Raw genomic sequence first — 23,992 nt, 5'->3', positions numbered from 1 at the left:
GGCACTCTATTCAGCCAACAAGTGTGTAATCCATTTAGTCAGGGAGGACTGGGTACATGCCTATGCAGGCAGCCAAGCTCTTTTTTTGCTGATCTGAAGGGCGGTAGGTGCCAGTGGGAAGCATTGTTTGGGAAGGATTTTTATGGGACACGGCTTGTTATCCTGGTCTGTGCAAGTGCTAGGACCTGTCAATCCTTAAAAATGTGAGGGGTGGAGAAGTCAAGAGGTTACTTCCTAAGAATCCTTTGTTTAGATAACCCTGGCTCTTGCAGGAAGAACACTGAATTTCAGGGTCAGTTACACGCGTGTATTTTAGACCTCTGGGGGAGGGAGCCTTCAGATGTGTTTGTTCAGTCTTCTGAGGTCAGATGTGAGCTCATTCTGCTTCTGGTCCACCTCAATCAGCAACTGTGTAATTACACTCCAGGTAGCACTGAGCTCAGAGGTACAGACAGACTGTGGCATGACACTTGGAGACTAGTAAAACATATGCAAAATATAGCAGAGGTCCTTTCACTGAAGAATTAATTAAAACTGAAACTGTTGTTCCTCTTAAAGTGAAGGCTGACAATATCCGAAAAGACTCAATGCTTATCTTATTTACAGTGTTAGAAAAGGATTACAGACTATGAGGAAAGAATTCTATAACAGAGGAAACAACCACCAAAAAGTTACCCAAAATACAGAGAAGAACTGAATGATGGTTCTTGAGATGTTCTGGTTCGTACACTGAAATTTTCAGCTATTGAACTGGGAGGGGCTGCAAAGAATTAAGTGTTTTATCTGAAATAAATGTACACAGAACTATAGGGGATACAGATACACACAAAACCCCATGTATAATTTCTGAAGACAGTGAAAAAGTATGACTTAAGAAATCTGACTATGTACAGGGCCAGATAGTTTGTAATAGGAGGTATCAAAAGTTTAAAGAACTGTCTAGTCCAAAAATAGTTTCTCTGTTTAATTAAATTAGCCAAGATGTGAAAGAGCAATTACAGCCCTAAAGCAGCTCCTGACTAGGCTGATTCTTACAATAATTTCCAAATCAGCTTTGCTCACTTGATATAAAAATGATTATTTCCTTTTCTTTAACCATCATATAGGGCTTGACCTCCTGGGTGCCTGGTTGAGGTACAAATGTAAGCTGTAATATTTTTTAACTGTGGGAACAGTTGAAGGGTGTCAGAAGAATATATTAAGAAGCTTTACATTATGCATTTCAAATTCTTCTTGGATTCAAGCACTGGAAACTTTCCAGGTTCCAAGGTTTCTGTTTAAAATGAGATTTAATGTACATACACTGTAGCATTGCCAATAATATCTGAAACTGGGTGTGTTTTATTGAGTGATTCATAAAGTAAGACAGACAAAGTATGCACAGTGGTATTGGAATTTGGGTGGGATCAAAGTACTGATTTAGTGTAATATGTTCGTCAAGCACAGCATACAGGAAATCTTCTTTCTGAATGAAGATGGATTTAGCCCATGAGAACCTCAGTATATTTCCAACTGCCATTTATTCCAGTGAACCCCCCCGCCCTTTGAAAATATGAAAGTAAAAACCAAAAAAGCTGCAGCACTCACCCTCAGATATTCCACTGGCAATGAGACTACAGTCAGACTTGTTGGATGTAAAAGACAGGAAAAGTATTAAAATTAATAAAAATAACATTGATTTAAAGGGACACTGTCTTCAGTTGCAATACAGAAGAAAATTCAATCTGTTCCCTAACAGAGTGGCCGCAACATTTTTATTTAAATGCAATTTTGCTGTTAATTTGGCATCCATAAGCATACTGAGCTGGGTATGCTGTGATTGTACATTTGCATGCATGTACCTCACCCTCTCTGCACTCTTCCTGTTTGCATCTCCTTCCAGGCAGTATTTTGAAAACCACAGTGCTGATTTTGTTTGTGAGACTAAGCCACTCGTACTGAGAACAAGGAGCTCTAACACTGAGAAACTGAGCCCTGCTTAGAGGACTTCATACTGGAAGGAGGGATAATCCTCTCCTGAGTTCCATTATTAAAAATCAAGCTGTTACATTTATGAAACATCTGTTTAAATACATTATGTTTGATTCTTCTTTGACCCCTGATCAAGAATTACATCTTTTTTTATCATATACTGTTTGCTAAACAGTAGGAACAGAGCATTCTGCCTTTATCCCTGCTTTGTCCGCTCAGATGCTCTCAGAGGGCACTACCACCTGGTTAGCCTGGCCATGCCTAGTCCTTACTGCTCCCTTGGCGAAATTCATGCATTTGTGAGGTGGGACTGTTACTGAAATAAAAGTGAAACTAGCGAAAAGAAGGCTGTGGATGCCCTGTTTGAAGAGGAAGGAAGGAGGAGAAGGAGCTTGCAGGACTCACGGACAGAAGGGGACGAGGTGAACCCTCCTCCTAGCAGGAGCCAAAAGGGCTCTCGGTCTGCCCCTAGCGCTGGACAGGATTCGGTGCACGAATCAGCGCAGACACAATGTTCTCAGAGGGCTTTCCACCTTCTCCTTTGAAAAGTAGTCTGCTGTTTTGCAAGACCTGTGAATAGGGAACTAATATACCAAAGTTATTTAGTTATTTAGTTCTCAGAATTTCCTATCAACTGTGATTTTTTTAAGGGTATGAATGCTATTAACCTATAGGTTAATGGATTAGCTTCAAAGAATGTATTACATCCTTTCCCTCAATTAAATGTTAAGATTTATATTAGATTAAATACACAGGGAAGATTTTGGTTTGTAATTTGCCCCAGTGAGAAACAGATTAAATAGAAGGCTCCACTTGCTGTGGTGTCCTTCAGCTACCCATGAAAAATTAATCTGTAAAGTTCTCAGAACAGTAATAGAACAAAACTTCGGGATATTAAGAGCTTGAGAATAAAAGAAAAATCATTTCTCCTGGAAAGCTCTGGCTTATATGCGTTAATTATCTTATGATACCTTTTGATAAGCAAACACAAAAGCAAGCAGTGTACAGCATGCCAGCGCAAGTTAGAGGAGAAGCAGTGAAAAATTGGCTTATCTTGAAAAAAAGAAGCTGTAGCGTGATTTTGTTTCTTTGATCTGCAGACAGATCCTTCATGAAGATAAGAGCAGGGAGCTGCATGTCTTGCTTTAAGGTAGGATTTAGGTAATCTTATCTTCAAAAATCTCTGCATCCTTTTTTCTTCCACATTTCACTCCTGATATGTCACTAACACAGCATATGTACATTGAGCCTGATTATTTGTCTATCATACTTCTTCCCTTGGACTAGGTAAATCAATCAATCATCCCTCAGTGTGAGCTTATTTTTTTTTTGGGTGACAAGCCCAAAAAAATAGGTGTGCCATAGGTGTCCTCCTCAAAGACATCTTCATGTCCTTGTTCCTGTGATGGAATAAATAAGGCATTATGGACTTTCTGGTGTTGTGGGATAACATGCCCAGGCAGCTCTGCATCTGGCTGGAAATCTTTGAACTCCCACAGTATTGTTAACCTTCCCTTCCTGCAGGATAAAGCCAGACAGTAGTTCCATTTTTCCTCATCCTCTTTGCAAATAATTTGGGATCCAGCTTCCCAGATCCTTTGTTATTTCCAGTGGTCTGATTTCCTTACTTTTCAGGCTATTGGAAATTGCTATGACCTAAGTCACCCAGATGCCCAAGTGCTCCCATTCTCTATGTAGAAGCCAAAGCCAAAGGGATATTCCCACCAAGATGCAGATCATCTGAGCTAGTTTAGAAGAGGAATTACAGTCAAGTCACATGCCCAGAAGTTAAGTCAACAACAGTGGCTCACATAAATCCAAATTGCTCACAAGCTAGGCTCTTCCCTTGCTAATGACTGCAGGAACACCTGGATCAAGGAGCCAAGGACCACATCGCCATTCCAGCCACCTCTTTTATTGAAAGGAATTACTTGGCACTACTAGCTTAAACTTACTTCTTCCAAGGCTTGAAGATTTAGTTAGAATTTTTTAGTATGTTCTAACATGAAAATGAGATTTCTGACTCTTTTTGGGTTTTGGTGAAATGATATTTTGTCTCTGCCAGAGCATCAGATTTATTTTCTTATCCATTTTGATAAGAAAATACCCTTCTGATATCATAAGAAAGATTATGACCATGGTAGCTTCTCTTTAAGGTTGTTCTGCAGATAGGCCTTCACTTTGCTGATTCCTTTGCTGAAGATAACTAGTGCTAGTCCTCTTTAAGCTATACCTTCACAACTTACTATTCTATTATTTTTTTATTCTCATCTATTCTTAAAACTTTTCTAACTGTGAAATTGAGAGGTATGATTCCATGATCTATGTGTGATGAAGATAAGTCTGCAGACCCCTAGAGTGCAGACCTAGTATAGAACTTTTCTTTGCATTTAATTGCCCTAAAAATAGCACTTAAAGCCTCCTAGTGTACTGCAGGATTTCTGGAGCTAATGCACCCACCATCTTTAAAGAAACCACAAGAACTGATTGAGAAGGAGAGTAAAATAGCTGGACTGATAAAACAGTCTACATTGTGCATATTTCCAGTTTATGCTTCTCAAGATAGTTTCTTAGCTATTAGTTATGTCAGGGTAATCAGCACCTCTTGGTGCAGTTAAGGTCCTGACAAATTATTGCTTATTTGAAGAGATTACTATATTATTACTCCTCATTAGAAAATTAAAGCTATTGATCAAGTAATGCATTCTTTTCCCCCTTGTAAAATATTTTAATAATATATATCTTAAAAAATCTACAAAACAAAGCACACTAACTTCTTATTTATTTTTAGGTTTGAACAAACTGAGATTGTCTGTACTGGAGCCAGAGTCTGAGGTCCATAAACAGGCAGTACTACTGCTGCTGTACAAGGAAATTGAAATAAACATTAAGCAAAGAGTTGTCCTGAAATGAAAAGGGGCTGGCATCATTACCAGTAATAATTATAAATTATGTGGTCAAAACTTTGCAAAACTGCAGATTTCTTTAAGGGTTAATTTATCCTGATAGATGACATAGACTCAAAAAGGGAATTTTGAATTTGCATCAAAAATCCTTTGCATTTCAGGGCTGTTTAGACTAGTGGTGGGAAGAGGAGAGGTCACAGAGTCCATGCTCAGACTTCAGCTCATTTCAACATACAAAACTGTTATTCATAGCAGAAACAAAACAAAAGGGAAAAAAAAGGAACTCTATCTTTTATGCTGTAGATTTTTTGGATTGATGAGAATTTCTTTCTCATCATCAAAATGATTCCTTTCTCATATTGTTTTCCTGTTTTCTTTCAGGAGTGCAAAGATCCCTCTCACTGTTAAATCTAAAGAAAGGAATGAACTTTAGTATGTAAGACTAAGACATGTCTCCTCTGTCACCACCTGGCTTACAATTGGATTTTAATTTCTCCTTTGCAGTTGCCTCATGATTGTTCCTGATGAGCACCCAGTTCCACTGATGCAGACAAAAAGGTAGGAGTGACACCACAAGTTGGCTTCAGACACCCTTCTCACCGCCTAAACTACTGTAAGGTCAGGATAGATAGATGCATTCTCATTCAAAATTTTTCATTTGGGCCTTGTTTGGAAGGTCCTTGTTTGGGTCTTCTGTAACCAGAGGAAGCACCCATCAATGTACATTCACTGCCTGCAGATTTAATGAGAAGAATCAATGTGAAGTTCAAACCTTCTCTGGCTGGCAGCACACGCTGGGTATGTTTTAGACAAACCTGATGCTCCCTTGGCAGGACAAATTTCTGAAGTATAAGAGAGCTGTTATCTCTCCTTGGCAGTGTGCACAATAGAAGCCTGCTTGCTTGACAATATTTGGCCTTGATATAAAACCCTTTTCATAGTTTATAAGGCGAAGCTTAATTAAAAGGAGAATTGTGTATGCTCTCCTTTCATTTGGTAGTAAACACAGGCTCCTTCACCTCACACAAAGCTAATGGTGGTAAACCAGATACTGCACCACTCTATATAAGAATGGTGTACTGTGGAATATACTGCTAGAAGGAAACAACATGTCTATTCAGTAAATCCAGTTGTAATTTATGAGAACCTCGCTGGGCTGCTCCTGCAGTGAGCTGGAAGGCAAGAAGGTATCACTGACCTGCTGCAAAGACTGCCTGAATTTTGAAGTAGAGATCTCCAGTTATCACTCCAACCAGATAACTGATAGTTGGGAAAAGCTGATCTTCACATTCCCTTTTCAAGCAGCAAGTACCACATGTCACCTATGCCAGAAGCATGAAAGGAACTGAGCAAACCAATGCCAGCACCACCAAAAGTAAACTGAGACAGTTCTTGTCATCTCCAGGGGCTCACTCAGGACAATTGTCATGCTGTCTTCACAAACTGTTCCCAAAACTGCCCAAAATGAGGACCTGCAAAACAGAGCATGTTACAAGAACTACAGAAATGACAAAACTGCAACTTTGAATATCCCCCAGTCAGTGCCCCCTGTTTTGAACTGTGCCTTGGTACAGGAAATCACAATAGCGTTTTGTTTGGCTTGGTGTTTACTCTGCAAACACCTGCATGCTCAGGCATGGTTTTGTATGGGATGATACATGACAAAGGATTCAGCAGCATTGTGGGCTCACATTAGTGTTTTCATGAGGCTCATGTGGAAAATGAGTTTGATAATAAGGTACAGGGCTTTCATCAAGAACTGACTGTATGAATTCATACAGTATAAGGAATTTACAGGATGCAGCAACAGGATTGATTTTGCTGGACAAAAAATAAAATCATATACATAAAATCACATAGATGATTTCAATCTCAGCAGAAAGAGCTCAAACTTGATTCCTTTGTGACCTGATGTCCAACCTCAACAGTTGGTGTTCACTTGCTGTCATGGTTTAACCACAGCCAGCAACCAAGCCCCAGGCATCCACTCACTCTCTGCCCCACCAGTGGGACCGAGGAGAGAATCAGAAGGGTAAAAGCTGGAAAACTCATGAGTTCCCATAAAGACCATGTAATAGGCAAAGCAAAAGCTGTGCACACAAGTGAAGCAAAAAATAAATTCACAGGTTCCCATGGGCAGGAGGTGTTCAGCCACCTCCAGGAGAGCAGGGCCCCATTACACATGGTAGTGGCTTGGGAAGAGAATCTCCATCACTCCAAATGTCCTCCCCTTCTTCCTTATTCCCACACTTTATAAACGGAGCATGATTTCAAATAAACATTCCTTTGGCCAGTCAGTGTCAGCTTCCCCAGCTGTGTCTCCCCCCAGTTTCCCACGTGCTCCCAGCTTCCTCCCCAGCAAGGCAGTGTGAAGAGCCAGAAAAGGCCTTGGATCTGTGTAAGCCCTGCTCAGCAATAACAAAAACATGTCTGTATTACCAACCCTATTAATTTGTGTTCAGCACAAGTCCAAAACACAGCCCCACCCCAGCCAATGGGAAGAAAATTAACTCTACCCCAGTCAAACCCAGCCCACTGGCCAATTTACTTAGCAATATGGACAAATAATATGTTGGATCACCGAGTCTTGACTTCTGCTTTCCAGGACATCTCAGAAGCTTCTTTTTACCTGTATAAGGCTGTACCTTTAAATTAGTTTACTTTTCATTTATTGTCTGACTGAGCTTTTCAAAGACTTAGAAAGCCCTAATCCTAGCTTCCAGGCTAAATCCATCTGAAGCTAATTTAGGTCTCTTCTTTAATTGAGCCAATATTTTACTTTAGCTAGTTCTTGTCCCTTCTTGGTGCTTAATTCACTATGGTATTTGCAGTATTCTCAAGTTGTAACATAGCTCCTGTTTTTCTGATGTAAGCAAAAAGCTTTTTTTAAAATTCTTTCCCCATCTAACAGCGGAGAAAAGTTGCACTATCACCAGCTTGAGGCTATGGGACATCATTTGCAAAGAATGAGAAGTCTTGCATAATTTTTCACTCCTTTGATAGGAGATTGCCTTGGGGATTAGCAGTGAATAAGGAGAGTAATCTTGACCCTCTTGACAAACATACATCTCTAATACCAGAGATGTCAAAATGTTTCCCAAACACTTTAGGAACAGTGCATCTCTTGCAAGGTCCAACAAGAATCATGCTGATAAAGCCTCACGCAAACAATTCCCAGGTTTTGCTCAACAGCAATAATGGTGCTTTTCAAAGTTCTTGGCAGTCAAGCTGCAAGTAGCATCTTGCAGAGGTTTACTCCCCTCTAAGCTTTTCCAGCAGATTTTTCTCTTCAGAAGGGAGTGACTGGACCATCCAACTCCCATAAACAGAAGACGTTAAAACATGAAGCAACACTACAACAAAATGAAGTAGCAGCCAGCTTACATAGTCCCCAGGCATTATTGCTGGAACCAGTGGGTTATAAAGAACCTAATTCACTTTTTGCATGTGCAATGAAGTGGAATAAACCTTCTCAAACTAAAAAAAATTTAAAAATTGCAGTGGCTTAAGACTTGTGTAGCTGACATCAGAATCATCCCAGGTACTTCTCTGTTTTTCATGTCTCAGGACTCTCATGATGCTTTTCCAGGGCAATCCTTTTCTAGCCTTTGTTTAAGTAAGCAAACTTTGATTAAGTAAATATTTACTTAGCTCAAGTAAACAAACAAACAAAAATAGCATCTCCCAGAATTTTAGCCATTTCATAACCACTGGATTTTGCATGGGATCTAGGAGCTGGAAGCTGCTCCTCCCACTCAAGGAACAGCTTGCTCAGCAGCAGCTGCTTTCCTTTTAAGAGATTTTGGCAGTTTCTTGGGCAAGCACCAGAAAGATTTCTGTGGTGGCAGTGATCACTGTGCTGCAAGTTTGTGTCATCCAAAGGATGCGGAGGCATTTGTTCCGGGGCAGCAGGGAGTTAACTTCCCTCCTGTTCCCTGCCTTAGGAATAAGAGCTGGGATGGCAGCCCACAGTAGGAGGGTCTGGATTGAATTCGCCAGTGAAGGGGAGGATAATATTTTTGTGTGAGAAAGATGCTTGCCAAGAAATTGAGAGGGGAAGTAACATGGGAGAAAGGAAGTAACTCATCAGTGTTTGGGACAGACAACAGCAGTTTCAGGATCTGGGTACACATCAGGCTCTTGGATGGATCTTTCTCTACCTACATCACTCACAGAGAAAGCAAGCAGGAGGAGGAAGTGTAGATGCCCTCATAAGCTTACAAACACTGCCAGAACCTCAAAAGCATCCAGTTTCCTGCCAATAAAGGCTTTCTAAATACCATTACACCACTTCTAGAGAAGAGGAGACTGAGGTCATAGAAAACTTTTAAACATGGGACTAATCTACCAGCATGAGCCACACTGGGGCAGACACGGTGAGCAGGGGCAAAGAGAAGGGCATCAGCAGCCCCAGCTGCCACTGCTCCAGACCACTGGAGGACACCATGCCATGACTTGAAAGCTCCAGAGGAAGGCTGCTGAAAACCAAAGCCACTTGGCTTTGTACTTCCCAAAACCAAAATACAGTTGGTTAGAAAGAAGTGAGGTACACCATTGCTTCGAAACTTCAAAACTTACAATTATTCATTGAATAAAATGCTACAAAAGGAAGAAAAAAAAAAAAAAAGAAAGAAAGCTTCTGGGATGCAAAGATTTGTTTTCCTTTATTTTTAATAAGACATTTGAAAACATTGCAACATGACCAATTCTGCAAAAATGTTTTCCTGACCACAGCGTCTTGCATGCAGACAAACACAAGGATTATGCCAGTTCCTGGAAGAATGAGCATCAGTAGCTTTTTTAAATACCAGAACACATTTGTTGTTTTTCTCTCTTCTTATCTCCCTAATTTTGGGGAGACTCAAAACTTTTGGGGATACCTTTTTTGTTGTTTTTGTTGTTCATAGGCTCTTTGTTTAAACAAGTACTATATGTTACTTTTTCCTCTGGTTGTTAATTTTAGTTTGGCTCTTTAGATTTTTTGACTGTACAATAAAGTTCCCTTAACAACCTCTCTTCTGCTGTTTCAGCCTGAACAACTTCCACTGGGTCTTCTTTGTGCTACTGTTTTAAACAGTTTGCTTGTTTCTAAGTAGCTAATTAGTTATTTGTTCTATTCAACAAGAAACTTTTGGGGTCTGGGCTGTAACTTCTTTTAGTGAGAGCTCACACTACACCAGTGTGTATTTGAGAAATTTCCCCAGGTAGGATGAAAGATGGGAATCTGACTTGCTTTCCCGGGCAAATATCTCAGGCACTGCTTCGTATTTTGGTGATACTGAGTCAAGACAGCCAGTGGACATGTAGTAATATGGTTTTGAAGTCAGTGAGATGTATTACTGTCTGAAAAATGGACAGGTGTGCCTGCCCATGGCAGTGGGGCTTGGGACTGGATGATCTTTCAGGGCCATTCCAACATAAGCCATTGTATGATTCTATGAAAATGTAATTCCAGTGAGTCTTGCTGAAATTAATTCAGGTGGCATAATGTTTCACATACACAGTAATGAAAAAAATCCCAGACTTCAAGAATTACAAAATCTGGACCAAAGGAAAGGGATAAATGACTAATAGCATACATGAAAGAGACAGAAATTTTTAAAAACATCACAAAACCCCCAAAAGAATCTATGGAAAGGTGATCCTGAACCACAACACTTTGTAAAAGAATGCAGTGGGATGGTGTAAAACCTTAAAAATTTATATCTCCTGTCAATTTGTAGAACCAATTACTGGCTGAAATTTGGAAAACTAATTAGAAGCTGCTTTAAACTGAATGTCCTGAGTGTGAACTGTAGTTTTTCCACATCAGGGAGTGTATCTATGTGCTTATGGAAATACTTTAGTGTATAATGCATTCTTGTGGAAAGGCACTGAGCAGCCAGAATCTTTGCAATATTCTTTACTAGTTGTCTAAAAAAAACTGCGGTGTTTTGTTTCTCTGCTAAATTCTCCTAAAAAAAAAAGAGCTTAATTAAATCAAAAACATCTCTGTGATGAGCCCCTCTTTGATCTCTCTCTTTTGATAATCTCTCTCCTGACAGCCTGTGAATACTCTGCTAGCAATAATTCGTGTTTTCCTCCATAGAGATAACAACTGCTGTGCCCCAGGCATCTCCTTGGCCTAGGATTTGGGATTCTGGAAGTGGGCAAACATCTCCATCCAGCCTATTGGTGTGAGTGCAGGGGTCCGTGTGGAACTAATTAGTGTTATAATGAATTCCACAACAGTTTATTGCCAGGAAGCATCTAATGACCTGGCAGTAATCTCACAATGACTAATCAAGATTTTCTTCAATTCCCTTTAGCAATTTTACTTGATAAATTAGTGCAGGAAAAAAAAAAAAAAAAAAAAAAAAAGCCAAAATAAAACTGTAAGCAGAACAGAGAGGCTCTGATTTAAAATATCTGATGGATGATGCTCTTCTGCCTTCCTGGGGTTTTTGTGTGCAATCCACCATAAATTCTAGAACCTTGCATACCAAGAGCAGAGTAGTTATTCTTCATTGATTTCAGAGGACCAGCCCTAAGCTGATGAGTTTAACTTAAATTTGGTATGTGATGTGTGGGCTGCAACCTACTACTAACCTGAGATTGACTGTTTTAATACAAATTGGGTGTGTATTAGCAGGATTGGGTAAAAAATGGAGTTACTATTTTCAATTATTTCTGCACATAGTAGGAAAAGCTTAAAAAAAAAAAAAAGAAAAGAAAAAGGAGATGGATTCAGATGGTTCACAACCAGAGCAGTCCCCATCCCGTGCCTAGCCTAGCACATGGTGTGTAGGACTAAGCATATGCACAGCCCCCTGCAGGATGCCGTCTCTCACAGACTGTTTTTCTCACAACAGCAAATATTTACCCGGCAGTACAAGAAAGACAAGGAGCTCCAGGAGGGGGTCCAGCGAAGGGACACAAAGATTATTAGGGGTCTGGAGCATCTCTCTTATGAAGAGAGACTCTGGGCCTCAGAAAAGACCGAAGGGGATCTCATTAATACCTGTAAGTATCTCAAGGTGGGTGCCAAGAGGATGGTGTCAGTCGTTCCCAGTGAGGATGAGGAGCAATAGACATAAACTGAAAAGCAAGAAGTTTCACCTCTGCATGAGGAAGAACTTCCCACTGAGGGTGGCAGAGCGCTGGACCTCCACGTCTCCCTGGAGACATTCAAACCCCGCCTGGATGGGCTCCTGTGTAACCTGCTCCGGGTGATCGATCCAGCCTTGGCAGGAGGGTTGGACCAGATGATCTCCAGAGCTCCCTTTCATCTCTAACCATTCCGTGCTGTCGCCGCTCACCAGGCTCAGCCCAGTGCGCGGTGGCAGCCCCGGAGCGGCTCCGGCGGCGCTGGGCTGGGATGGGCTGGGCTGGGATGGGCTGGGATGGGATGGGATGGGCTGGGCTGGGATGGGATGGGATGGGATGGGATGGGATGGGATGGGATGGGATGGGATGGGATGGGATGGGATGGGATGGGATGGGACGGGACTGGACGGGATGGGACGGGATGGGCTGGGAGCGGGGGGCAGCAGCGAGGCGGGGCCGGGCGCATGTGACCGGCGGCGGGGGCGGCCCCGGCGGGGCTGGGCCGCCTCGGCGGGGCAGTGCGGAGCGCCGGGGATGCGGAGCGGCCGGGCCCCGGGCAGATGATGGCGATACGCGAGCTGAAAGTCTGTCTGCTTGGAGTGAGTAAGGGCGGCCGGCGGGTCGCTTCCCCCTTTCTTTGCCTCCTCTCTCGCCTCGCAGGTGGGGGCTGTGGGAGCTGGGCTGCTCGCTAAGCCGGGGGGCGCTCCCAGCCCGGCTGTCCCGCTCCCACCTTGGCTGTCCCGCTCCCAGCCCGGCTGTCCCGTTCCCGGCCCGGCTGTCCCGCTCCCGGCCCGGCTGTCCCGTTCCCGGCCCGGCTGTCCCGCTCCCGGCCCGGCTGTCCCGTTCCCGGCCCGGCTGTCCCGTTCCTGGCCCGGCTGTCCCGCTCCCACCTTGGCTGTCCCGCTCCCGGCCCGGCTGTCCCGCTCCCACCTTGGCTGTCCCGCTCCCAGCCCGGCTGTCCCGCTCCCGGCCCGGCTGTCCCGCTTCCCGGGGGGAGCCGTGTCTGGAGGTCCGGGCGGGGCAGGGGGGCTCGGCCGCAGAAAATTCCTGCACGCCGAAACTTGGCAGCCGCGCACGGGGCGGGGGGAGGCTTTGGGGCTGGTTGTTTTTGTCTTGTTTCTCAACTTTGTAAAAGGGAGAAGGGCGTAGGGGGAGGCGGAGAGCGGCTCTCTTTCGGGGTCTCCCCCAGCGCTCCCCGGCGGCGCGGCTGCCGGCACTGAGCCATCCCGCGGCGGCCCCGGCCCCGCCGAGGTCTCCCTTTGGTGCCAGAGCCCCGAAGGTACCGGGAGGCCTAGGGGGCTTTGCTGCCCACCCTGGGGGCTCGTCACAGGCGGCGGTGACCGTGCCGAGCCCCGTTCCAGCGGTGGGAGCCGCCCGGAGAGAAGCGGCGGCGCTGCCCGCCCCGGGACGCTGTGTCGAGGGGCTCGCTCCCGGCTCACCGATGTGCTGCTCGGTGCTTTGTTTAGTTCCTTGCCTGCCTTTATTCAGCAGCGCTTCTTTGACTCGACTCCTTACAGGAACGTCCTTTTTTGCCATTCCCTTTTTTTTTTTTTTTCCCTTTCGCTTTTTTGGCGAAGTCGCGCGTGCGTTTCACATCTGGAGCAGCAATGTGCTTAGCTCGGCACTTTGGCTGCGCCTGCCCCTCGCTGCCCGGCACCGAGCGAGCTTCCCGGCAAAGTGTGCCCACCAAGTTGGCACAAACACCGCCGCGGAGCAGAACCACCTCTGCTGACAGTAACCAGCAGAGCATCACTACTCCAGTACACAAGTTTCTGTCTACTCAAATCTCAAATTACCCGCTGCAAGTTCGGCTGCTTTTAGGCCCACATCTCCATAAGCACTCAGAGAAGTGCATGAATGAAGGCTTTTGAGAGTGAATTTGCTTTCATGCCATCCAAGTGAGTTGAACATTTGAAAACCAAGCACAAATAGACGCTCCAGTTCTCTCTGATTTGTGTTGACACTCAGCCCAGCAGGAGTGGGTACCTTGCCCTGGAGTAGTTCTTGCCAGGATGTGCTGCCAGGGCTCTGGAGAGTTCAACCCAAAGTATTTGGCAGTGACCATCCCTTGGTCAGAATTCCTGCCTTCAACTTTTAAAATGGCATAGTGACAAAAATAAATGTGGTTTGTACAAACATGAGGAGTCTGTGGTAGAATATGTGGATGTGTCTTGCTTGTTTTCTTCTCCAGCAGAAAATGTTGTAATTTTATAGAGATGAAATGTCTTGTGGTATGAGATTCCACATGTCCATAATTTATTGATGTTTTGTAACATTAAAACTTACTGGAGATTTTGTAAGGCAATTGCTTGCTTTTTTTTTTTTTTAAGACAGGAAAAGAAACCTATAGTGCAGCTCTGTGTTACTAAGAGTATGCAATTACTGTGTAGATTCATTAAAATGATGGGGTGGCTGTGGTAGCACTTAAGGAGATGTGTGTGTAGTTATAGTCACTTAGTAATTAGTGATATGTTCCTTCTGTTTTAGAAGGGCATAGTCATAGAAAACCTCCTACTTCTGATCTCATTTACTGTGGGGATTGACATTATTTTCCCAAAAGAGAGGAATTCTTCAGATGATGAATCCCCTCAAGAAGTTGACATTTCTAGAGCAGGGAAACTCCATAGCTGTCTGTGTAAACAAATGGAGGCAATAATTGCCTGATCTGCTTGAAAGCTAGATGGCAACTCAAAATACATTCTCAGATCTACCAAAAGAAATCTTGACAGTTGTTTTTTTCAGTAGGTCCTGAAAAAACCCTGGTTAATCTGCGTTGTATGTCATAGATCCCTTGATAATCAGTCTGGCATGTTCTAGTCCCAAGACAAGTTCTTATCTTTGTTAGAAATATGGATTAAATTAGTTTGTAAATCCGTATCCCTCTCCACTTCTGAACACAGCCCTAGGCTGCACCTCTGGATCAGAGTATCACTGACAGTTTGGCCTCAAGCTGTGCAAAGAACTTAGGCTGTTTCTGCCTATTCAGAATTTCCCAGTGGGAAAAAATTGCAGCTGGTACAATGTTTGCAAAGCCAGCTTCTCCACAAGCTCTGGAGTTCCATTTGGCTATAGAAGGTCTAGATGGGAATATGATGAAGAGGACTAGAGAAACCAGAGCTCTGGTGCACACTGCCAGCCCTACAGGCCAGTGCAGTACTCCAGGGCCAGTGAGTGGCCTGGAGCCATTGCTCTAAAGATCGGGTGTAGGTTATTGGCTCCTGGATGTGACCCCACATTGCCAGGAGGGAGCCTGGCCTCTAGTTTTCAGCATTAACCTAACAAAGCAGGATTTGGGGGTCTGCATTCATTTCTTCTTTCTCCAGAGTATTTTAGGGTTTTAAAACCTCTCTGTGGGTGTCACAGGAGTGATTTGGAGCAGGCAGGAGTAGTGCAGTACAAGATGATGGTTGTGGGATTTGTAGCTGTTGGAGGAGACACAAGCGAGGGAAGGGCAAAGGGGAAGTCTGGGGCAGCAGGAGGGTGGGAGTGAGTCAGTTTGGAAGGAAGGCTCTGTTGATTGCAGAGCTCTCTGAGAAGGGATGGTTCCAGCTTGCCAGTGGGCGAGGAGGAGCAGGATGCCTGTCTAATTGTCCGGTGCCTCGCAGCCTCGGGTGTAGGAGCTACAGGGGTGCAGTTGAACAGCTCTCTTTAGTATGTTGCCATGCAAGTGTCCTCAAGCCTGCTCCTAAACTACTTCCTCCAGTAAATTACTGCTGCTGGGCAGTGAGGTGTCTGCCTGTGGAAGGTGTTCATCTTCCTGAGTGCAAATGCTTGAGCTCTGCTCCAAGTCCTGTCTTGTTACCCCCGACTCTTCCTGCTCTCCCAATCCAGTTTATTTGTTCCCAGCAGTTGTCCCTGTGTTAGATGGCACATGCTTCTGGGTCTGAGCAGGTTTTAGCTCCAGCTCAGTGTGTGTGGTGAAATGAAGTGTAGTTCTACTTTGACTTGCATGGTGTTTCCATGTGGGCACCTTGTTGAGAGGCTGGAGGAGGGAGGAGTGTCGGGGAGCTGCTGTGTTCCTGAGCCGTGCTTCAGTGCTGAAATGTGGCTGGCTGTGCAGCTGCCAGCTTTCCTAATCTGTCTGTGGCTGCTCAGTGCCCTGTGCCTAGCTCCCAACATTTTCTTTATGTGGGCTGGAGGAGCGATTTACAGCTCCCTGCCAAATCCTGACATAATTGTGTGTGGCAGCCACAGAAGAGATTGCCAGGTTTACGACTAAGGCAAAGTTTCTTGTCTTTGTCACTTCCTGAGGAAACTTTGACAACTCTTCAGACTTTGGGAGGTGGTTTGCTGACTACTATCTAAAGTGACCTCCATTACTCCTTTCCTTCTGTTTTTGTTTATTACATTTTTGTGTTGTGACTGTGCATCACAGGACCAAAGGAGGTAGGATTGGAAGAGGCTCAGAGGTCATCCCTTGTCCCTAAAGCCCTTCTTATTCCTGACATATGTTTGTTTCCTCTGTCTTTAAAAGCACACAGTCTTCTCCCTGGGGTTATGTCCCAGGGCTTAACTGCTTTTCCTGTAGAAAGTTTTTCCTGAACATAGTGCCCACGTCTTCCCTGGCTGACACTTTGTTTCTTCACCGTTCCATTTGTGCCTCCGTTTTCTTGCTCATAAGAAGTCGCTTGCTGGCATGAAAATGCTATCTGAAGCTGGTGAGCCTGCATTTGTAAAAGGAGAGACATTTCCTCTGTGGAAATTACACTATGGTACCAATGTATACACAGATCACTGGGAATCTTTTCATTTGTGTCTAAAATGTTTGTCATAGTCAATGCTTTTATGGCCTGCGTGTCCCAGCACAAATGGGAAAGCTGCTGTTAAAAACAGAACAGCACCCCTGGCAGGGTTGGACCAGTTAAGGAGCTTTCTTCTCACCAGGTGTGTGCAAGGTGGCCTCCGTGGTAAGGTGAGCATCCTGCTGGAGACAGCAACGCTGCACAGTGCAGAATCCACGAGTGCATCAACATCTGCAGTGCTGTAGCCTAAAACAGAGAGCAGAGCAAACAAAGGGGGTCATGAAAAGAGGAAGAATGTACTGATGAAGTAAATGTGTAATTTTGTGTTGTGCCTTCTGTAATTTTGTCCACAAAAGTATCGTGTCTGAGAGAAGAACAGAGACTGCCAAGCAATTTTTTCTCCCATGTTAATGGTTCATCGTTACCTACTCATTCATTCTATTTTGTTATGTAAACAAGTAGCTCTATCGTGAGAGAAATTTTTGAGTCGTGGCCACATGGCGGTCTGTCTTGTGAAGTCACTGGTTTGAAGTGTCCATCATTTCAGGCTTTCCATCAAAGGAGCCCTTTGATCTGTATCTCTTTCCTAGCCAGTTATTTTTTTGCATTGTGGTGAAACATCAAATTACAGGTGAAACTGAACAGTGATTTTAAGTCCGTGGAGAACTGAAAGACAGACACATGGTTAGCTGAACTGCATTTACCTGATTTTCTTGGGAAATTTTTTTTTTGTATTCTTCTTTGGTGAAGAATACTCTGAAATATGCCCTTAATGTGAGCACACAGCACTTCCATGTTCCTTTGCCTGCTTTGCCAGTCAAAAGATGCTTACAAGATACTAAAGGAGACTGAGACTGGTGATTTTGTTTTTATTGTGTTTGTCAATATTGCATAAAAATTCAGTTATGCACCAAGCAAGAAAGGCCTGTTCTCTTGTATCAATAAAGGAGTGTCTTCAGAAGCCTAGAGCAGCCTTTTCATATTATTTTACAAGACATTTAAATGACTACAATCAGATTTTTTGCAATATAGACATTAAATATGTAGGTAAATAATTTCTCATAGTTTGGAATTCAGGATCTTGGCCCTATTGCTTTCCTAACATATCTACAAAACTTTTTCTTTACTAATTTCTTCCAAGGGTGTTGTGTGGGATTGCTTAGAAGGGTAGACTGGAACATCCTTCTAGGCAAAGGTGATTGTGGAGGCCACACTCTGCTTTTGTTTCCAGTGGCCCAACCAAACTGGATTTCTGAAGAAGCAGAAGGAGGAATTTGAAGCAGGTTTTCGTTTCAGTAGCAGCAAAGCCTCAAAGGGGAAGCTTGTTGCTAATCATCTCCTAGGTAGCAAAAGAGCACCCTATGGTTGGTGCTTGTTGCTGCACTTCATGGGCTCCCATTTGCTGATAACCATCTCTGAGCTCCCATCCCATGCTTGTAACTTGCCTGTTGAATGAGTCCCCGCAGTGACTGTCAGCCAGATATCATATGCAGGCTGTAGTTCTACTGTTTTTCAAATTCTCTTTATATTTAGATTTCCCCAGCCCCATGCTCTTTTTGATTTCTGGCCAAAAAAATTGGGAAACTTCTTGGTTTACAGTAGTTCTGGAGAAAAAAACCCCCATATTCTTTCTTTATTTCTGCCAAAATAAGGAAGTTGAATGGTGATAAACTCAATTCTTTTAACATAGTTGAGTGCAGTTTTAGCCCTACTCAGTGAGGTAATGCTGAGACTATGTGAAGGAGGCAGAAACTTTGCATGCAAACAATACATAAGGAAAAGAAAACCCCTCTCATTTTCATCGGGTGGTTCTTTTTAGCTAGCTTAAGTCAAGCCATATTAAAAGGCCATTTTTAATTTGCATTTAAAGTGTGTTTTCTGAAACTCTGGTTGATGGTAGGACTTGTTTCTAAGGTGATAATTTGATTTATTGGTAGGATGTGCTGCAGTTACAGTGCAGTTGAGTTGCCCATGGGCAAAGGCCTTTGAGTCTGCAGGGCTTTTGCCTCTGGTGGTGTTTATAAATTACACAAATTATACAGTGCTGGTGCATTTTGCTTGTGCTGGGCTGTGTCTGGGCTGGGTGCAGTGTGGGTGCTGCAGACTGCAAGTGCACGTACAGGCTGGAGAGACCTGTTCTTGACCTATTCTGTCTAAAATTTCTCAAGCTAATTGCTTGTTGAGAGAAGCATTTACAGGGAGGCTGGAGCCATAACTCTGCTGTTCTTACTCTTTTCCCTCCCTGCTGCTCCTTCTTGCAAATGCCACTTGTCCAGTCACCAGGGCTGCTAGACCCTCCCAGGACTGCTATTAGTCATGGATTTCCTGGCCACATCTCTCTCCAGATAAGATCAGGACAGGCACTTTTTTCTTTTTTTCCATTTCCTGCGCTGTGGTTTCGAGGGGAAGGGAGAGGGGCACATTGAAGTGAACACTTTGAACTGAACTGCGTTAGCAGGTTTGCACTGTTAAAGAATGATAAAATGGTTTGAGTTGGTAGGGACCTTTAAGACCGTCTGGTTCCAGCCCTGCTGCCATGAGCAGGGTCACCTTCCCCTAGAGCAGGCTGGTGTTGACCCCACCTTCACCACAGTTCAGGTGTTGCCTCAGAAAACTGCACAGCATCCCAAAAAAACTCACTTCCTTTTCAAACCAGGACACTAGGGCAAGGAGTTTCGTCTCAGCTCTGGTGTCTCACCAGCCTCCACTGATGTGGGGGCTGGTTTTGGAGCTGTGCTCTCCATCAAGAGGTCTGGAGCTCCTTCTGCTCATGTTTTTCTCGAGGTGTTTCTGGGGCCAGCCGAGTGCCCAACACATGGTTAGAGGTGCCTTCCAAGAGGGTTGGGAAAGGAGGTTGGAAGCTGGGTAGAGTTGGTCTACTCACAAGCTACCTGCAAGTCTTACCTCCATCCAGTGCTCATCACACTTATGGGTTTGGTCATCGTGCCAATGAGTTGGATCATCCTGTGCTTTTTAGAGAGGGCAGAGCAAGCCTCCAGTGCTTTGCTCCTTGTCGTGTCTCCCACTACCTCCTGACTGTAGGCCAAGGGCAGCTGATGTGAATTTAACTCTGCAGAAGGTGTCTGGAGCTGCCATGGGACACGTGCTTACTTCCAAAGTAAACCAAAATAAAAGATGTTTTTATTCTTACAGAGTTTTCTTCTCACTACATACCTTGTAGAGGCTGGGTAGTGATGTCAAGGTCAAGGTGAAAGGAAATTTTTAAAATTCCATCTCAGTTTGTAGGATGCCAGGAAAGGGAGGAATTTCAGTTTTCTTCTGAAACATCTTGAACACCCTTTCCGTGAATGCTCGCCGTTTTGAGCACCACTGCCAAAGGACAAATCCAAGCTTTAGGAAGCCGCCAGCGGAGGTGGATGGGAGGCCAGCTGGGAGCACAGCCTTGTGTAAGCACATGCCAGTGGTTGATTTACGGGCTCTGGCCTTGCAGGGCTGTGCTGGAAGCCGAACAACAGGCAGTGGAACAAACGCTTTTTATTTTCGCTGGGATATTTTTAAACAGAAATGCTGGTTAGTGCATGGGTTTTATATTTTCTGCAGGCGAGGGTAGAGAAGTTATGGTTTTTCACTTTTTGTTTTGGCCAGAGTATGTTCTTATTTGGGCAACATGTGGAAGTGCATGTGCATGAAATCCAGCCACTAAATACTTAGTGTCCCTGAGTTACTGTTTCCTCCTTTGTCAGCAGAGTGACAGGATGCTGCAGACGTCACTGGGTGTCCTGGTTGGACCCCTCAGGGGACTGTAGTCCCTGCAGGGCACTATAATAAACTGTAAATTATAAATGTCAGGCTCTTACAGGAATTCACCTACAGTTAGGGCTCTCTGAAGCAGATTCTCCTTCCCTCTAAAACCTGTATACGAAGCCAAAATGAGTTACAAGAGATTACTAAAGTGGGTTTAATTCTGAAAAAAAAAATAATTTGGGGCCCATTTAATTCTGCAGCAAACAAAACTTAAGTGTTGATAGGATCTCATGGTTCATCAGCAAAGCTGTGCTTCTGGTTGACAGAACGTGTCTGAAGTCACTTGCATCTCTTTCCACGCTCGCTGATGACCTCTGGGGTACTTCTGGAATAGCTTTAGCCTTCTCTATTTTGTGCTTGTAGTTGGTAACTGATAACTCATCTCCAGTACTGCTGCTGTGTCAATTCTCCAGGTCTACCCATTTCTTCCTGTGAGGGAATTCAGTAGCAAGAAAGAATCCTTAGATCGGCATCTGGTGTGTGCCTGCAGAGAGAAACCGTACTGGGAATCACCAAACTTGCCAAAGACTGATTGAAAAGAGCATTTTCTTGAATGTGGTCTGGTGTCACACCAAGGTTCAGCTTGACTCTTGAGACTTCAATTTTTAGGTGCTTGGTTTAAGGGGGCAAAAATATGTTATCACTATGGTCAATAGTTTAGGATTTAGAAGAATATTACAACTGAGATATTGAGGTGTTGGTAAACGTACAGTCACAGTTTTAATTTTGAGCATCTTCTACTCTCCATGGAAGCAAATACTAATTTTGTTTGCTTTAGGTAGTCTCTGTTAATAAAAAACCCTCAAACCACAAAAAAGTGAACCTCTCACTGACTGATACTCACCACTATAAGCCTGTAAGGGTGCACTTCCACTTTGGTGGATGAATCTCACAGCTGATTAATTCCTGGAGGGGTTTAGGAAATGAGAAAGGGAGTATGTTCTTTCATTAATAGGAAGCCCGTTATCTATCTCTTTTTTTTTTTTTTTTCCTTTTCCTTTGCATACTAAATATAAGTATTTAAGTGCCTATTTTAAGAATCATAATAGCAACACTTGAAATATCTCTTCTTAAAGCTGATATGAACAGGAAACCTCCAACCACTTTTAGGCCAGAAGTTATTCATGGTGCATAGTCCACGCTGACTTCAACCTTTCCAATACTGTGTAGACGAGCTTCCTTTTAGGATATTAATTTTCTGAATGTGCTACAAACATGAGGGTTTTTTGCTACATTATCCCTTACACCAGCAGTTTTCTTTTTTGAATGTTATTGCTCTTGTGGAAAATCCAAGGAAAGCTGAACTTTGTTTTTGTCTTGGTTTTGTTAAATGTCAGTGAGGGAATTAAACCTTATCTTCAAGTGTTATGACTCCAGCAGCAGAGTGTAGTTTATGGGAATATTCTTCAGAATTGATTGTTCTGTCTTAAATTGATGTGGGTTTTTTTCTGCCTTGGATATTTTGTTTATTTTTTTTCCTGCAGAGTGCACTTGGAAAGAATAAATGCATGCCAGGGCATTCATCAGACAGTTGGAGCATGTTTTATGTGACAAAAATGGCAGTTGGATAAAACCAAATAACATAAATTTGATTTGAGATTATGTTACTGAAACCCTAATCTGAGTAGCATCCTTTAATATATGTTTGATTCTGAGCATTAGGGTAATCCCCCTTCAGCAGAGTGTCAGGGTGCATCCTTCAGCCTTTGCTGCATGAGCTATAATGAATCTCGTGCTTACAGCTCAGCACATGCTTTAATGCACAGCTGAATGACTGATGTGTGGAGAATAGAATAAAATGTTTAGGTAAATTAAGTATTTGAGATTATACAGCTCATGAGTGATTCCTGCCATTTGACATTAAAGCCAGACAGAATAGCTGAGATCTACCTATCTTGTGGCCAGGTTTGTCTTCTCCCTTAGGCTGGTGTGGAAAATGGCAGAGAGAAAGCCAACCTCTGACACCATAAATCCAAATTTACAGAGATTGTCTGAAGGAGAGTTGTAGCCCTGCAGCCTAAAAGAGTTCTTCAGGAATAGTTTATGACCAAAGAACGGTTTGGGTTGGAAGGGACCTTTAAGATCATCTCGTTCCAGCCCCCCCTGCCATGGCAGGGACACATTCCTGTAGACAACCTTGCTAAGGGCCTTGAACACTTGCAAGGATGTGCAGATCAATAGAAAAAGGGGCGTAGAAGTTGGCATGGAGGAGATTTGGAGGAACAGAGAATAATGGAGGAGATGGAGTACTGAAACTGTGAGACCAAGGTAAAACATGTGGGAGCGTTGTAGGGCAACTGGTGAGAGGGATTGAAGAATGTAGAGGAGTAAAGTCAGAAGGAATCGAAAGAGAAGCTGAGGATAACAAAACAGAAAGCTAGACAGAGGAAACCAAGAAAAGGTAGTAGAAATAATAACATGGGGTGAAAAAACCCTGCCAATCTCTCCCTTGGTTTTAGCCTTCAGTTTCCTTTTAAATTATTTTAAACCCCTGACTTTGTCTTAGTGCTCTTTCATTTGTGTTTCAAAACACTTTTGGCCAGTGGAGCCTGCAGAATTGTTGCTTGCATTGCTTTAAATTCAGCTGTATCTCTCAACCAGTCAAAACCACTGTCACAGATGTGACACAGGGAAGCTGTGGTGGGATCTCCTTGGCCAGTGGATATCTCTTCCTCAATCCCTGTGCCTGTTGTTCTGCCGTGTCTGGGATCTGTGGGAACTTTGCAGTTAGTTCCATGTGGTCCCAAACACTCTGGCTGTGACACTGGAAGTGTTTAGTATCCAGACAGTCTGTCTTGAGGGTGACTCCTCAGCACCTCCTGTGTGGCTTTTCCTACTTTGGAGGGAAAGATGAAATCCACTCTTCTATCCCTTTGTCCTTTGAGAAGATGTCCTTAAATGTACTGAACTCCATGGTTTAGCATTCCACTTGAAATGTTCCCGGCATGATTTCAGTTGAGATTTGCAAAGTCTATACACTTTTGACCATTTTTGGTTCCCAGATTTTGAGTGAGGATGAGAAAAAATGGCCAGGTGAATAAAAACTTCCTTTTGCAAGTCAGTTGTAAGTTAGATACTAGTTTCCTAGTTATTTTTGTGATGGAGAGAAGAGGGTGCCTTAACAGTAAGAGCAACAAAACCTGGTTTTCCTTAAGGACTTTTCCCTAAAAAGTTGAATTTCATGGCACTAGTGTTACCAGCTTTTAGAAGTTTCATTCCTGATGAAATCAACAGGAGGTGAACACATTCAAGAAGCCAACTGCTTAAGGGCTACAGCCTTGCACTGATAATTTCTCCCATTTGTGAGCCTGTTTGGTGCAGATAGCTTTAGGTTTAGTAACTTCACAGCAGCACAGAGTAAATCCACAGATAAAAAACTCAGCCCTGGGATTTATTATACCATGCCTGCTGTTATCTCTTCTGTTTGCTTGCATGAGTGATAGAGGGGAAAGCACCAGGTGGGTCTTTATATGATGCTGTTTAAAATAAGTGGTGATGTTTGCTGTCTTAGGGAAAACTACA

At 43.5% G+C, this 23,992-nt stretch overlaps 1 protein-coding gene across 1 annotated transcript in view; it reads left to right on the top strand.

Annotated features, from left to right (window-relative positions):
* Window positions 1-12,422: 12,422 nt before the first annotated feature.
* RAB31 (RAB31, member RAS oncogene family) overlaps window positions 12,423-23,992 on the top strand; it is a 62,468-nt gene continuing 50,898 nt past the window's right edge. Inside the window, exon 1 of the mRNA XM_058825680.1 lies at window positions 12,423-12,562. Within this exon, the coding sequence (XP_058681663.1) occupies window positions 12,524-12,562 (39 nt within the window). The 5' untranslated portion in view covers window positions 12,423-12,523. The remainder of the gene's footprint in view (window positions 12,563-23,992) is intronic.

Source organism: Ammospiza caudacuta, chromosome 1 (assembly GCF_027887145.1).
Source record: "Ammospiza caudacuta isolate bAmmCau1 chromosome 1, bAmmCau1.pri, whole genome shotgun sequence".
NCBI lineage: Eukaryota > Metazoa > Chordata > Aves > Passeriformes > Passerellidae > Ammospiza > Ammospiza caudacuta.
The sequence above is the reverse complement of the archived record's forward strand: the minus strand, read 5'-3'. Positions and strand labels throughout refer to the sequence as shown.